The following is a 15,810-nucleotide window of genomic DNA, read 5'->3' on the forward strand; positions in this document are numbered from 1 at the left end:
CTCTTTTTTTTTTTTTTAAGATTTTATTTATTTGAGAGAAAAAGAGAGAGAGAGAACACGAGTGGGGTGAGGGGCAGAGAAGCAGCAGACTCCCCGCCAAGCAGGGAGCCGATCGGGGGCTCAATCATGGGACTCCAGGATCATGACCCAAGCCGAAGGCAGACGCTTAACCCACTAAGCGACCCAGGTGCCCCATATTTCTCTCCATCTCTAGTGCACAATCAACTGCTCGTACAGAGCACCATCAGCTTCTAATTTCAGTGACCTCCTAATCAGTCTCTCCATTTCATTTTATGACAGATATTTTCTTGCTTAAACTCCTTTAATTGCTTTATCATAGTTAGTGAAGTTCAGATCCCCAGATGTGTGCGTGGTCTGACCCGACCTTCCTCTTACCTCAGTTGAACCACTCTTCCTCTGCCTTCCATATTCCTGCCACAATGGACTGCAGGCCCCAAAGCAGACCAGGCTCCGTATCACACAGGCTCTTCTGTACCTGGAAGCTCACTTCCCACCTTCAGATGACTGGCTCCTTTTCATCTCTCTAACCCCCTCAGCTCTGGAAAGGGAAAGGGATGTAGTTTTTAAAAAAATTCAATGGAGACACCCATCTGGTTCAGTTGGTAGAGCATGTGACTCTTGATTCTGGAGTTGTGAGTCTGAGCCCCACGTTGGGGCTTAAAAAATAAAATCTTGGAGAGCCTGGGTGGCTCAGTCAGTTAAGCATCTGCCTTCGGCTCAGGTCATGATCCCAAGGACCTGGGATTGAGCCCCGCATCGGGCTCTCCACTCAGCGGCAAGTCTGCTTCTCCTTCTCCATCTGTGATCTCTCTCATTCATTCTCTCAAATAAATAAAAATCTTTAAAAAAAAATTAAAAAAATTAAATCTTAAAAACACAAAATAGAGGGACACACAGTCAATTAAGCATCCAACTCTTGGTTTTGGCTCAGGTCATGATTTCAGGGTTGTGAGATCAAGGCCCCGGTTGGGCTCCGCCCTCAGTGCAGAGTCAGCTTAAGACTCTCTCCCTCTGCCCCACCCTCCCACATGCACCCTCACTCACTCGCTCTCAAATAAAATCTTAAAAATAAAAAAAAAAAAAAAGAAAGAAAAAAACAACTGAATGTCATGTGTCCTGAAACTTACATTTTCTTCTAAAAAAAAATTCTTTAAACTTCATGATAGGCTTTATTCTAATTCATCCTAATAGTAGTAGAGTTTCTATAATCTGTATTCTGTGCTATACACAAATTAGTTTTCTTGACTTAAAATCAGAGCAAAGTCACTTAATATGCTCATACTGTTGGCATAGATATTTTGGAAGACAGTATTTTCCAATTTAAAATGCCATATTCATAGACCCTAAAGTTCTTGTACATAATACCTGGCACACATTTTTAAAGATATAGATACAGATGTACACATAAAGTTTTCAGTGTGGGATTGTTTGAAGAAAAGGGAAAATCTGGAAATTGCTTACGTGCCCATTAAGAGGATTAAGTCAGTTATGACCCATTAGTACAATAGAATACTATGCATTCTTGTATAGGATGAGGTAAATTTCGAAGTACTCGTGTTAAAATATACCTGCAATCCTTTATAGTAAGTTGCAGACCAGTATTATATAGTGTGATCTCATTTTGTTTTTTTTAAGTACATAGATTTTTGCATTAAAAATACAAGAAAGATGTACTTGAAACTATTGTCACTGGCTACCTCTGGGTAAATATGACAGGCTAAGATGAAAGAAAGACTTACAAAAATCTGTACTTCTAAAATGAAATGATAATGGAATGTCTGTACTAAAGTCATGCAGTTATTAAAAATATTGATGAAATGGGCTCTAATGCAAAAAGATAAATCTTCTATACTGATCTTTTTAAAAAAAAAAAACCAGTATTTTACAATAAGATATCTAAATGACTCCGTAGTCCACTGCTTAATTGTATATGCAAAAGAAGTTAACACAAGTATTCAAATAACTTGTACGTGAGTGTTCATGGTAGCACTATTCACAATAGCCAAAATATGGAAACAACCCAGCTGTCCATCAATTGATGAATGGATAAACAGAATGTGGTCTGTCCATCTGATGGAATTTTATTCAGCCATAGAAGGAATGAAAGAAGTACTAGTATAGAAAACGTGCTAAGTGAAAGCAGCCAGACGCAAAAGGCTGTGGATTATAAGATTCCATTTATATGAAATACGGAGATTAGTAAATCCATCGAGACAGAAAGCAGTTTGGTGGTTGACAGAGGACTGGGGAAGAGGGAGATGGGGAGTGATCGCTTAAGAGATACTGCGATATTTTTGGAACTAGGTAGAAGTGACGATGACTGCACAATATTGTGAATGTACTAAATACCATTGAAACTATACATTTTGAAATTATTTACTTTCTATTATGTGATATTTTTTTCAAAGATTTTATTTATTTGAGAGAGAGTGCGTGCAAGAGAGCACAAGTGGTGGAGAGGGAGAAACAGGCTGCCTATCAAGCAGGGAGCCCAGTGTGGGCTCGAACCCAGGACCCTGGGATCAATGACCTGAGCCGAAGGCAGCTGCTTAACCACTGAGCTGCCCAGGTTGCCCCTATTATGTGAATTAAAAAAAAAATTTTTTTTTTATTTAAGTAGGCTCCATACCTAACATGGGGCTCGAACTCACAACCCTGAGATCAAGAGTAGCATGCTCTACTGACTGAGCCAGCCAGGTGCCCCTATTATGTGAATTTTATCTCAATAAAAGAATGCGTCTAAAAATAGCAATTTAAGTATGTGTACTTGGTTGCATAAAAAGGTCCGCCACTGATCTCCTTCATCTTTTCTCACTGTGTGATGTGCCTGATTTTATCTTTATGTCCCATTTTGATTTTAATTTAGCTTCAAACAAATAACCATTTTTATGCACCCTCTACCCAAAATCTGTGTCAAGCCCCAAATATCTGACGTGAGTAAATTATGGGTCCGACTTTTGAACAGTTCAGTCTAGAGAAGGAGACTGACGTGAGCAAATAATTACACATCCATGCATTAAATGCAAACCAGAAAGTACTTGTAAGTGAAGTGATGAACTCCACAGGAGGAGACGAGAAAAAATGAATGGGAGCCAGTGTTCCTTTGTTTTCTTTGTTTGTTTTTGTTTTTCAGTGTTCCTTTATTGAATGCACATCCACTGTGCGGCCAGGCTTCTCACCTGACGCAGTTTCAGAAATACTCCTCTTGTGTTTTTTGAACTTGAATTTCATTGGCTCATGGAGCTCTTAAGTACCTAAGTTAATGAAATGGCAAAAATGAAATGAGTGGCATAACCAGGTTGGGAATCAACCCAACTACTCTAGGGAACAGGACAGTCCGCCTCGTGGCAGGAGAAGAACCGCACTGCTAGGCACGACTGTGGGCGCTCCATGGAGATTAGGCCTCGGACAGCTTCCAAGGGAGCCCAGAGCATTGGGTATAGTCTGGGGGATCTTTCAGGGAGACCAGCTATGAAAGCTTCCACTCTTCCATGATGCATTCAGTATTTGTTTGTTTGTTTCTGTAGTACCAAACCCCACTGCAGCCGCGATTCCTCGCACGCCTTTGAGTCCAAGTCCTATGAAAACTCCTCCTGCCGCAGCTGTCTCGCCTATGCAGGTAAAGTGTCCGTGACCATAGCGGCTGTGGGGGCCTCAGCCTCTGAAAGTCCGTCTCCCTAAAGTCCTTTACACTTATGTTAGGCGGCAAATTACTGCCCTCATGAGGAATGTAGTTAGGGTTGTAAAATATGGTAAATATCCTTCATTGAGATAAATTACGAAAATGTCCATTGTGTTCTCTTCTGAAAGTAATAGTGAATAGCTAACAAGGTATTGAGCACTTGCTGTGTGTTCTACACTATTCCATGTACGTTTATAATGTGAATTCATTTAATCATCACAACAGCCCTGTTGGGTATCAGGTTATTATTCTTACCTCTAGTTTTCACATATGGAAACTGAGGCCCAGAAAGGTTAAGCAGCTTGCTGAGGGTCATATAATGAAGATGTGGTAGAGCTGGGATTTGAACCTGGGCACTGTGGCTTCAGGGACCATCTCTCTAAGTAGAATATGTAGTGTGTGTCAGCCTCCGCTACCTAATAAATCACTTCAAAGCTTAGTGGTTTAAAAGAGCAGTTGTATGATTTTTCACATTTGTGTGTTGCCTAGGCTGACTTTGTATGGGCTCATTCCTGCAGCTGCACTTAGCCACAGGAGGGCTGGGGCCTGGGCTCAGCAAGGATAGCCAGGCCACTCTCTCCATGTGGTCTTTCCTCTCAGATTCCTTCATGGTGCAGTGTCTCAAGTCTCCAACCAAGTCATAAGCTAGCCCAGGTCAGAGTTGGGAGTTTCTGCAGAAGGTTCATTATGGCCATTATTTAGCAGTCTAGCACAAAGGGCGTTGCTGATCCAGTATAAACAAGTTTCTGAAGTTGCTCTTCCTGGCCACTGTGGAAGTGTAGACCAAGAAGCAAGGGAGATGGTTGTTACTCTGTAGTACTCATGAGGCCTCTCGCTGTGCCCTTGTTGGTCAGCCACTTTTGGAAAGAGTGGCTGTGGTGGAGTTTTTCCACGTAAGTGAGAGTAGCCAAAGGAAAAATGGCCATAAACCTAGTACCTAGTACCCTTTGATACAGGGTAGCCTTAGGCATACCTCTTCCCTAAAACTAGATAGGATTTGGGAGCGTTTTATTTTTGAATGGAGACTTTTGTGCTTTGTTAACTATTGGCCATGTATTTTACAAGTGAATCTGTTGGTGTTTTGTTTGTTTTGTTTTACTTTTTAACTTTTTCCTGGGTGAATTTAGGGTAAAAGTGCACTCCTGCATTTTTCATGTTGCAAATTAGTGGCTCTGCATTTGCATGTGTACAGAAGATGGTTAATGCTCTTAATTTACAAGGAAGGCAAGGGAATTCCAATCCTACTATAGATTTAATGCTTTTTATATGCATTGAAGTTTAATATACAAAGCATGACTTTGTAAATCTTTATAAAGATAGGAGGTGAAAAATCTCATCTCTGTACTTGATAAAAGTTAATAATTACAAGTCACATTCAGTAGCTTTTTAGTACTTGGTTAGCACAATGCTTCTCAGATCTAATTGTGCATAAAAACCATGTGGAGAGGTTTTAAACACATAGATTCCCAGGCCTCATCCTAGTGAATGAGAATCTCTAGGGAATATGGCCTAAGACTGGGATTGTTAGTTTTTCAAAACTCCCTGAGTGGGAATTCTACTTCTGCTACGAGGAGTGACAGGCTGGATTACTCTGCCACCCCAAGCAACTCGAAAGCTGGACAAATTATAGGAAGAAATTATATTCAGAAATGTACAGTAGGCAGTATGAGACGGTGGTACTTAAATAAAAGTCCTGCTGGGCCCACACTTTTCCTGTTGGGAGGTTCCAGATGGTGGTGCAGGGGAATGAAGCCAGATGGAGCCAGGAAGGGGGAATAACTAGCTGGGTCTGAGGAGACACAGATCGGTGTCCAGGGAGAATGAGAGTGCTTGGAATTTGCAGGGCAGAGGACCTGGAGGAGGGAGCTACACAGAGGGAGGACCTCTGCAAAGGCATCCCTGTGAGTCTTTGCCTGAATGCCAGTCTGCACAGACACAGGGTGAACCCCCACAAGGCTGAGTAAGAACAGTTTCTCAGGAAAGAACGTTACCAGGGAGCTGTCAGGTAAACACGTCCCATAGTTCACACAGGGCAGGGAATCATTTGCGTTCCCACTGGTCACGGTGGAGAAATCCTGGAATACTTGGAGCATTCCTTAGAGACCCCGGAGGGCCCTACCCTAAAGTAGAACTGCATTGCAGCTCTTGAGTACGTACTGTGCTAGACCCACCCTGAAAGACCTTAAAAATAAACCTCAGAAAAGCCAAGGAGATCCATAAGTAGCTGGGGTACTCAGCCTCTGAAATGCTTCTTAGTGACTCTTACCTCCCAGAAGTCACACTCTTGTGGAATCTGCTCCTCTTGAGTGTTGGCTGGACTCCGCGACTCATTTCTGATGAATAGAGTATGTATGGCAAAAGGGGTTGGGACATCACAAGGTAAGATTATAAAAAAGATTAGCTTCTGTCTTGAGGATTCCTCTTGCTCTCTCTTAGATCCAGTCACTCCAGTGAACCATTGAAAATTGAAATACTTAGCAATACATTTAATAAAATGCTGTGTAAGATCTGTAGAACAGAAAGTATAAAATATTGCTGAGGGAAATTGAAGAAGTAATAAGTGGAGAGATATATTCATGAACTGGAAGACTCAGTATTGTTATTAGCTTACAGCTCTCCCTCACACTGATCTGTAGATTCAGCACAATCCCAATGATAATCCTCCATGCTATTTTGTAGAAATTGATAATACAATTTTAAATTTATATGGAAATTCAAAGGACCCTGAATATCCAAAGCATCTGGGAGGTTAATAAAAAAAAAAAAAGAAACAAATTTGGAGGACTTATCCTACCTGATTTCAGCACTTAGAGTAATCAAGACATTGTGGTACTGACAGTTTGTTTGTTTATTTGAAATCTTCATTAAGCTGATAAACTCCCCATCCCACAGATAGCAGAGTACCAGCAGCTGCACTTAACGGACATAAGTTTAAATGTAGACATTTTAGATAATCCAGCAATAGGTCAGCTGATTTTCAGCAGAGCTGCCAAGGTAATTAAATGGAAGAGGGGTAGCCTTTCCAACAAAGGATTCCGGAACAGCTAGAATCTGTGTGGGAAAAAAAAAAAAAACCACAACTGTTACCTCATGGCATTTATAAAAATTAAAATTGATTGTAGACCTACATGAGAAAGCTAAAACTACAAAACTTCTAGATGAAAACATTAGAGAAAATCATCCTGACCTTCGAGAAGACCAAGATTTCTTATTTAGGACATAAAAAGAAGGAGCCATGAAAGAAAACTGGATAAACTGGACATCAAAATTTGAAACTTCTGAGAGACATTAAGAAAATGAAAGATAAGTTATAGACTCAGGAGAATATAATCACAATACATTTATCTGTCAAAACACTCGTATTCCAAGAAGACGTTTTCGTCTTCTTGATTGAAAACAAACCAGTAAATAGTGGACAAAAGATTTTAAAAGTCCCTTCCTTAGAGAAGATACACAAACGGCCAGTAAACACATGAGAAGATGTTCAACATCATTAGTCACTGGGGAAGTAAAAATTAAATTCCCAGTACGCTCCCACTATGTACCCTTTAGGATGGCTAAAAACTGAAAGACAGTCTCAAGTGTTGGTGAGAATGTGAAGAGGCTGAACCTCACACCCTTTTCTGCTGGGAAATATGAAATGAGTAGTCAGAGGTTCGCTAGATAAAAAAGGGCTGGGGGAAAAGCTGGGAAGATAAGCCTGACAGAAAGGACGGTGACGGTGAACACCATGGTCTGTGTGGAAATGAATAGTTTGGTGGTATTTGAGCATTACATAGAGGTGGCAGGAGATGAAGCTGAGGAACTGAGAGGAAGTATTTGTGGCGCGTCGTTGTGGCTGCACGCAGAGGGATGCATGTATCCATCCGGAGATGAGGAAGCCAGGGGCAAAGCCATTGTGGTGGCGCTGAATTAAAATGACAGGTTGTACTGGGGCTCTTGTAGTAGGAGCACATCCGTATTTCGCCAATTGGTGTGTAACAGTTAAGAATTCTCTTTAACAAAACAGTGTCAGTATACCGGTTAAGATAGTTTGCTGTAAATGTTATCATTGGGGAAAACTGAGTAATGGGCATAGGGGACACTTCTGTATAAATTTTTTCAATAGTGTATTGACCATATTATATGCCTATAAGTGTGTGTGTGTGTGTGTGTTTTAGTCTTACTACAGCAATATGGAAAGAATGATGGCAGTTCATAACTAAATACTACTGTCCACAATGTTGACTTTATTTGTGAGTCCCAGCTCTAGAATTAGGCTAACTATGACACTGTTTATGTTACGATTTTAGAGACATTCCATAAGTGGACCAATCTCTACATCCAAACCCCTGACGGCGCTGTCAGATAAGAGACCAAACTATGGGGAGATCCCTGTTCAAGGTAAATCTCATATGGCACAGTACTTCACTTCTGTTAATTTTTTTGATTCTTCTGACTTTTTTTGGCTAACTAAATTGTGATTTTCTTTGTTCTTGACATTATTTCAGGTGATCTGGTATACATCTTTATCAGAAGCTTACTAGTAATATGTTTTCATTAGATAAGGAGACTAGTAGCATTATGATAGGCAATGGCGAGTCCACACCATTACTAGGCATTTTGTTCTTATAGTTCTTCATGTGGTATGTACTGTTATCCACATTTAATAGATACTAAAAATGAGGTTTCAGAAAGTTGGTTAACAATGAACAGTAGACCTGGGCAGCCTGACTCCAAAGCCCATTCTTTTAACTACTGTGCTCTGTAGTATTGTCCATAAGAGGAAACCGAGACTCTGAAACATGAAGTGGAGATGAGGTCCGTTCTTTTGCACACTTATAAGGGGCTTGGCTGTTTTCACACAGCTTTTATGGTAGAGCCAGCACCAGAACCCACATCTCCTGCCTTTCGAGGTCAGAGCTCCTTCTCTGACCCGATACTGCCTCTTCCTGCGTGGTGCTGAAGTGCGCTGGAAATTGGTTTGTGGCACTGGGGCATGGTGCTGTAAAGGTCAAGCTTCATTTGGGGTAGGTGTGGATGTGCGCAGCCGGGATGCACGCCCTCAGGAGCCCCAGGCTCCTCTCAGTTGATGTAGGCCGATCGCCTCCAAGTTTTCCTCTGCGCATTCTCTCGGTTGTGGCAGTTAGCCTTTATGCATGTGACTACAAGGTTTCAGCAGGTGTGGGTTAAAAAATAAGCAGACTTGTGAGAATTAGTCTCTCAAACAACCCAGAGGATGCTCTATGGGCTCCATGGAGCACCTGTGCAGAGGTGCCCAGTTTGGCGGTGGGACTGGCCCTTTCCCTGCCAGTCGCAGGTATACCTCATATTCAGGTAAACTGCTTATGCATACACTTAGGGATAATGGAGCACAAGATGGTGCTGCTGCTACTGTCCCTGCACAAGGGCTTGCTTTCTACCCCTACTTCTTAGCTCTGGTACATTCATCAGTTATGACTTGAGGTCTTTTTCTCTCCTCAGAAGGTCCTTTTGTTAAAGGAAAAAATAGTGGAAGGTATCAAGTCTCTCTTTACATTTTGACTGTGTTCCCACCCTTGCCTCCCAGGTGGATCCACTAAGGATTATGTATGTGTAGGGTGCCATTGAGCACTCTCTCTTCTGGGATGTTCATTTTGATTTCCACAATGCCACACTCTTGTGTCTTCTTCCTCCCTGGCTGCTCTTCCATCCCCTGTGCTTGACCCCCTCCTGACCTGTAAGCGGCCGCGTACCTCTGAGCTCAGTTCCGGGGTCTCCTTCGCTTACTTACTCTGCCACTGTATTGTTTCTCATGGCTTTAACTGTTAGTTGTCAAACTGATATCTCCAGCCTGTTTCTCTCCTCTAGACTCTAGACTAATATACCCAGTTGCCCACCTGACAACTCCATTTGGATGTCGCATAATCTCGGATGGAGTGTGTCCGGGACAAGATTTCCACATTTTCGAAACTTGTCTTACCTGTAATCTGTCTTTTCCATTTCAGTTAATGGTAGTTTTATTTTCCAGAAACCTCGGAGTCATCCTCAGCTCCCTTCTTTATCTTAGACCCCATATCTGCAAACTGTTAGTTTTTTTTTTTCTTCACGATCAAATATATATATATATATATTTTTTTAAAGTAGGCTCCATGCCCAGCGTAGAGCCCAACACAGGGCTTGAACTCACAACCCTGACATCAGAACTTGAGCTGAGATCAGGAGTCGGATGCTTAACTGACTGAGCCACGCAGGCACCCCAGTCAAATCAATTATTTATTTATTTATTTAGAAATGATTTTATTTATTTATTTGACAGAGAGAGACACGGCAAGAGAGGGAACACAAGCAGGGGGAGTGGGAGAGGGAGAAGCAGGCTTCCCACGGAGCAGGGAGCCTGATGCGGGGCTCGATCCCAGGACCCTGGGATCACGACCCGAGCCGAAGGCAGACGCTTAACGACTGAGCCACCCAGGCGCCCCCAAATCAATTTTTTAATTGGAGTATAAATGACATACAACATTATATTAGTTTCAGGCATACAACACAATGATTCACGTTTTTGTACATGTTGCAAAATGATCACCACCAAAGTGACAGAACTGTTCCATTCTTTAGGAAACTCCCATTGTCTCTACATCCAAAGGTGGAACATTGCTCTTCCCTCTACCACCACCTCCTTGGTCAAGCCACCATCATCTCTCACCTGGGTTCTGACAAAAGGTTCCTAATCCCCCCTCACAATCTATTCTTAACCCTACAGCCAGCGTAATCCTGAAAAATATAAATTGGAACACTTCATTCTATTCAGAACCTTCCCCCAGCTCCCCATTTCTCTCAGAAGAAGAGCTAGAGTTCTCTTAGTGGCCTCCAGGCCCTCCCATTGTGGCCTTGGTTGCCTCTCTGGCCTCACCATGTATCTCTTTTGGTCGCTCTGGCCAGCCACACAGGCTTCCTTGTGCTCCCTGGGCACTCTGCACACTCCTGACCTCGGAGCCTTGTGCTGGCGCTTCCTCTGCCGGAGCACTGTGCCACATGTCCACACGGCTCACTTGGGCCCTCCTTCAAGGCTTTGCTCTAGGCTCCCCTTAGCTGGTGAGTGCCATATTTAAAATTACAACCTGCATGCTCCTCCACACACCCCTTTCCCGAACCCCTCTCCCCTTTAAAAAACTTAGTTTAACTAAGTACTTAACTCTTCGGACATAATGCGTAGTTTACTTGTCTATAACTTTTATTGTCTACCTCCCTAGACTATGAGGTCTGTGAATTCAGGGATTTGTGTCTGTTTGGTTCACGGAGGTATCTCAGCACCTATTGTCATACTGGGCTCTTGATAATAAGTTGTGAGATGAGTGAATGAAGTGCACGTTACAGCATGTAAAGGGCTTAGCACAGGTTTTAGTCCACAGTAAATGCTGTTAGGTTTTATTACTATTAGCGTGTGAACTTCTTAGTAGCACGAGTGGCTGAGAAGGATGGCTCTTTATTGTCTGAGTACAAGATTTTAGTTCATTGCAAGACCACCAGGATCTGCAGGATTTTGCTTAGTTACTGACAGGTGGTTGTGAGAGAGCATCACTACACATTATGTTTTGGGCATCTTAAAGCTGCAGGCACTGAGGGCAAAGATGGAAGCCAAGGGTTCAAGAGCACTCCCACTCAGCTGCTTGTTGCATCTGCCCCCGTTCTGTCAATAATGTCAACCTTTTGATCCAGGTACAGTTGGAACCAGGAGCCAGGATGCCAAAGCCTTTGAAAATATGTATAACACCGGGCCTGTGACAGCCCTGTGGGAGTGACCCACCCCATCTGGAGAGCCTTGAGGTCATCCTTGGACACCAGAGAAAACTGAGTCCTCAGGCCCCACTTGGCCTCTGAGGAAAGTGGGGATGCCTCATGCTCCAGTGAGAAATGACTCAGGGCTTTCCAGAACTCCGGAGGCCATGCTGAAACTGACCCTCGGAGCCTTCTCCCCTTTGAACAGCTACCTTCCAGACTCTTCTTGATTGGCTCACAGCAGGGCAGGGTTTACTGGGGAAAGCCAGCACCAACAGTATTTCTCGAATTTACCTGTTAAGACTTACCTGAGTCATTTCGTGAAATAGGGAATCCTGGGCCTCATCTCGGGTCTACTGCCACGGACTCTCTAGGAGAGGGAGCTTGGAAAATTCATTTTCACAGGCACCCCAAGTAATTCTTAGGAAAGGACAAATTGGGGAAATTGGGCAAAGAATTTAATTTTTCCTATTACCTTGGCTTTTGTGGGTACGGAGTGGGGGGGTGTGGAAGAACCGTGGGCCAAGGTTATTGACACAGACTAAATGCATTAAATGTCTTTGGGGCTCTGCTGAATGAAACCTTTCCCTGCCTCTCCTCGGTTTATTATCTGGTAACATATCAAATGATAGGGCTGTTGGGGATATGGTTGGTGTGTGTTAATGGTGGTCTACTCCACTTCAGTCGGATATCATGCCTTCATGGGGCTTAGCTGAAGCAGAGCAAATACAGGAGAGAGCAGGAAACATACTTAGGTGAATTTTTATCTGAGACTTTGTTGATAGTGTGATTTTTTTATTTTAAACAGTCATTAGAGAAAGAAATAATTTATAAAACTAAAAACAACCAAGTGATTCTTGGTCATAAAAAGCCACCATGGTTATCTAAACTGTGATAAGAGAGTAGGATTTCCAGGCGCTCTCTTGAAATGCTTGTCTTGCTTGACTGTTTCTTTTATCGTGGCATAAATCAAAGATTAATCTACAATTTTCATTGAGAAAATTTCGATGATTTCATTACTGAGGCTTTCAAAGGTGCTGTTTCTTGTTCTACACTTAAATTAGAGAATTTGGTGTTTTTTCCAGTTAAGTATATTATAATAGGGATGGGGGGTTTTGTTCTATTTTAGCATCATGCTTACGTATCAGTTGCGGGAAGATACTTCAGAGCAGAGAAATCTTATTATACATGGACTAATCAGATGCTCTTTTTTGGTATTATTGGCTTAGGGTCATGATTGTGCCACCTCAGTGACTCTTAGTAGATAGGATGTGAATTAACATTTATGGCCTAATAAGCAGGAAAGGATAGATCTGCTAACTAGGTACATGGATACAGGTCGTTGAAAAGGTCTTTACTGACCCCACTCACACAGTGTGATCTTGTAAGGTCCAAAGTGTTAAGCAAAGACCTCAGCTGGATGTTGCAGATGGTTGGGGAGCCTGAGTTTTTGCCCCGTATCAGGGTGATCTTATTAGTGCCCTATCTGTGTCATGGCTCAGACATTTGGTATCTGAGAAAGTTGATTAATCCAAGTGTATTTATGTTCTGTAAAGAAATTCATTCCCTTGGGGCACCTGGGTGGCTCATTCGGTTAAGTATCTGCCTTCAGCTCAGGTCATGATCTCAGCCCAATGCAGGGCTCGATCCCAGGACCCTGAGATCATGACCTGAGTCGAAGGCACATGCTTAACTGACTGAGCCACCCAGGTGCCCTGAAAAAGAGCTTTCTATTTAAAAAGTTTCACAGCAGTCTTCATTCTCCAGAGGGTAGATCTAAGTCAGATTCCGGCCCAGCCCTAGATCCCACCCAAGGGGGGAAATTCCTAGGAGAAATTCAGATAGAAATCCTACCCTCTTGTATTTATAGTCTGGTGAATATGTACCAGTTCACTTCTAACCTTTCCCCTCCCTCAACCCTTTTCTTCTTTTCTCTGTGGTTCTTGGTATTTGTCTTGATAAACCAGAGTATTTAGGTTCCTGTTTTTTTCCTAACATATTATTACAGAAAATTTCAAACATACAGAAAAGTTGGAAGAAATTGTATAGTGGATATCCACATCGCACTACCTAGGTTCTTCAGCACTTTGCTGTGTTCGCATTTTCATGTTTATCCATCCCTCTATCCTTCCTTCGTTCCCTCTCATTTTTTAAATGCTTCTCAAGGAAAGTTGCAGTTGGTACATTCGAACATGAATTGCAATATTTATTTAAGGTGCTCTGTCTTTAAACTCTTGAGGTAAGCCTTATAGAGGAGTTGGAAAAATACTAGAGCTTTCTCTTACACCTTTTCTTAGCCTCCCTTACATGAACGTCCTATACGGCCATAGGGCAGTTACCAAAAATAAGAAATCAATATTGTTAACATACAGTTATAGCTAAACTACAGATGTTTGGATTTCACCAGTTTTTCCACTGATGTCCTTTTTTAATTCCAGAATCAAATCCCGGGCCCCACTTTGCATTTAGTTGTCTTACCTCGTAAAGCCTCCACCAGTTCATCAGTCTTTCTCTGTCTTCGTGACCTTGACACTTTTGAAGAATACTGGCCAATTACTTTTTTAGAATATCTCTCAGTATGGGTTTGTGTGGTATTTTCTCCTGATTGGGTTGAGGTTATGCACTGTCAGCAAAGCAGCGCTGACAGAGGCGAGGGCCCTTCTCAGGTATCGTATCAGGGGCACATGAGGTTGGTACATATTATTACTAGCCACGTTGGCCATGATCACTTGGTTAGGATGGTTATCTGCTAGTAATAAATTTGTCTCACTGATTTTAGCATCCATTTGTGTATTTTGCCTGCAGGAATTATTACTGTGGTATTCCATACCAGTGATTTTCTGTTTTCTCATTCTTTCTGTATGGAATTAACTCACATCATTATACTTATTGTTTTATTTTTTAACATATATTTGTGTTAGTATAGACTCATGGGTATTTATTTTATTCTTTGGGTTGAATTTCTTACTGTTATTTTTTTGTTGTTCCTCAGATTATTCCAACTTGGGAACCATTTGGAGCTCTTTCACAATTGAACCTTGCTCTTTTAATGCAACCCCCTCCTCCCAAAAAAGCACTTTTTTTCTTTTGGGCACCACAAAGTGATCCAGACTTGTTCTTTTTCCTGCAGCAGCTCTGGAATCAACCACTTCTCCAAGGAGCCCTGGTTAGTTTTTATTAGAGACTAGTACTCAGGAAACAAGATCTGGGTGCTAGGTATGCTCGTTGCTACTGAGGCGTCATTGCCTCTAATCCCTCCCTGGATAGAGTTAGGAAAACTTTGCATGAATACCAACCCATGCGCACATACACACATGTAAGGATTATTTCTGTATCTGTCTATCAAAAACTGTGAGTTTATGCTCATACCTCTTGACTCCAAGCCAGCATCAAAGGGCTCATTATAACCTTTTCCCACTCCTTATTTGTACCTTCTTTCTCCTGACAACGAGCAACCTGGCTGTCATTGTCCATAATACCCTTATGTATTCGTTGAACCCTCCTGTACATATCCAGTAGTTTCACAGTTGCTATACCATATACCCCTGTGAAAAGCAGATCCACGGAGTACAGCGTGTACAGTTCATTTTGTGTTTAGCCTGAGCATATCCAGTCAAAACACTGTTTTTCTACTTAGCTCGGCCCCTTTTTCACCACTCTCTCAGTATGGTTATGTCATGCTTTTGTAATGCAGTTAGATTAATTTTGTCCAGTTCTGCATTTCATCCCCTCACTCCCCAATTCTGATTGATTTAAAAAAAATTTGTACCTAGTAGGGGCACCTAGGTGGCTCAGTCTTAAGCGTCTGCCTTCGGCTCAGGTCATGATCCCAGGGTCCTGGGATCGAGCCCCGCATTGGGCTTCCTGCTCAGCGGGAAGCCTGCTTCTGCCTCTCCCACTCCCCCTGTTTGTGTTCCTGCTCTCGCTGTCCCTCTCTCTGTCAAATAAATAAAATCTTTAAAAACAACAAAAAAAGAAGACCGATTAAAAAAAAAATTTGTATCTAGTAAAGTTCATTCTATTCTGCGCATTGTAAGGTGTGTAGCAGCCTCCCTGGCTTCTACCCACTAGGTGGGAAGCACCCCCCTGCCCCAGGTGTGACAGTGAAAAATACCTCCAAACGATGGCATATTGGCAAACTACCTTCAGTTGAGAACCAGAGATATGGTTCTCACAGTTTTATTTATCTAATTTTAGCAGAGAGATGGAAACTATAAGCAAAAATCAAATAGGAAAGCCTAGCTGGTCTTCTTTGTTTGTCTACTATTTTCATTAGAGGCGCTGACATACTCATCATAGTACCTTAAGTGCCCTATCAGATAGTTCCAACATCTCTGCCATATCTGTGTCGGTTTTATTGATTACTTTGT

At 42.2% G+C, this 15,810-nt stretch overlaps 1 protein-coding gene and 1 long non-coding RNA gene across 4 annotated transcripts in view; one reads left to right on the forward strand and one right to left on the reverse strand.

Annotated features, from left to right (window-relative positions):
* The window catches only part of SPECC1L (sperm antigen with calponin homology and coiled-coil domains 1 like), a 130,076-nt gene that overhangs the window by 73,376 nt on the left and 40,890 nt on the right, over positions 1-15,810 (forward strand). For all 3 annotated transcript variants that reach the window (XM_035723919.1, XM_027576229.2, XM_027576228.2), the window contains exons 9-10: positions 3,549-3,640; positions 7,996-8,086. In XM_035723919.1, the coding sequence (XP_035579812.1) occupies positions 3,549-3,640; positions 7,996-8,086 (183 nt within the window). The remainder of the gene's footprint in view (positions 1-3,548; positions 3,641-7,995; positions 8,087-15,810) is intronic.
* LOC113912665 overlaps positions 6,544-15,810 on the reverse strand; it is a 32,824-nt gene continuing 23,557 nt past the window's right edge. Inside the window, exon 3 of the long non-coding RNA XR_003516919.1 lies at positions 6,544-6,754. This is a non-coding gene — a long non-coding RNA (uncharacterized LOC113912665). The remainder of the gene's footprint in view (positions 6,755-15,810) is intronic.

Source organism: Zalophus californianus, chromosome 14 (genome assembly GCF_009762305.2).
Source record: "Zalophus californianus isolate mZalCal1 chromosome 14, mZalCal1.pri.v2, whole genome shotgun sequence".
Lineage (NCBI taxonomy): Eukaryota > Metazoa > Chordata > Mammalia > Carnivora > Otariidae > Zalophus > Zalophus californianus.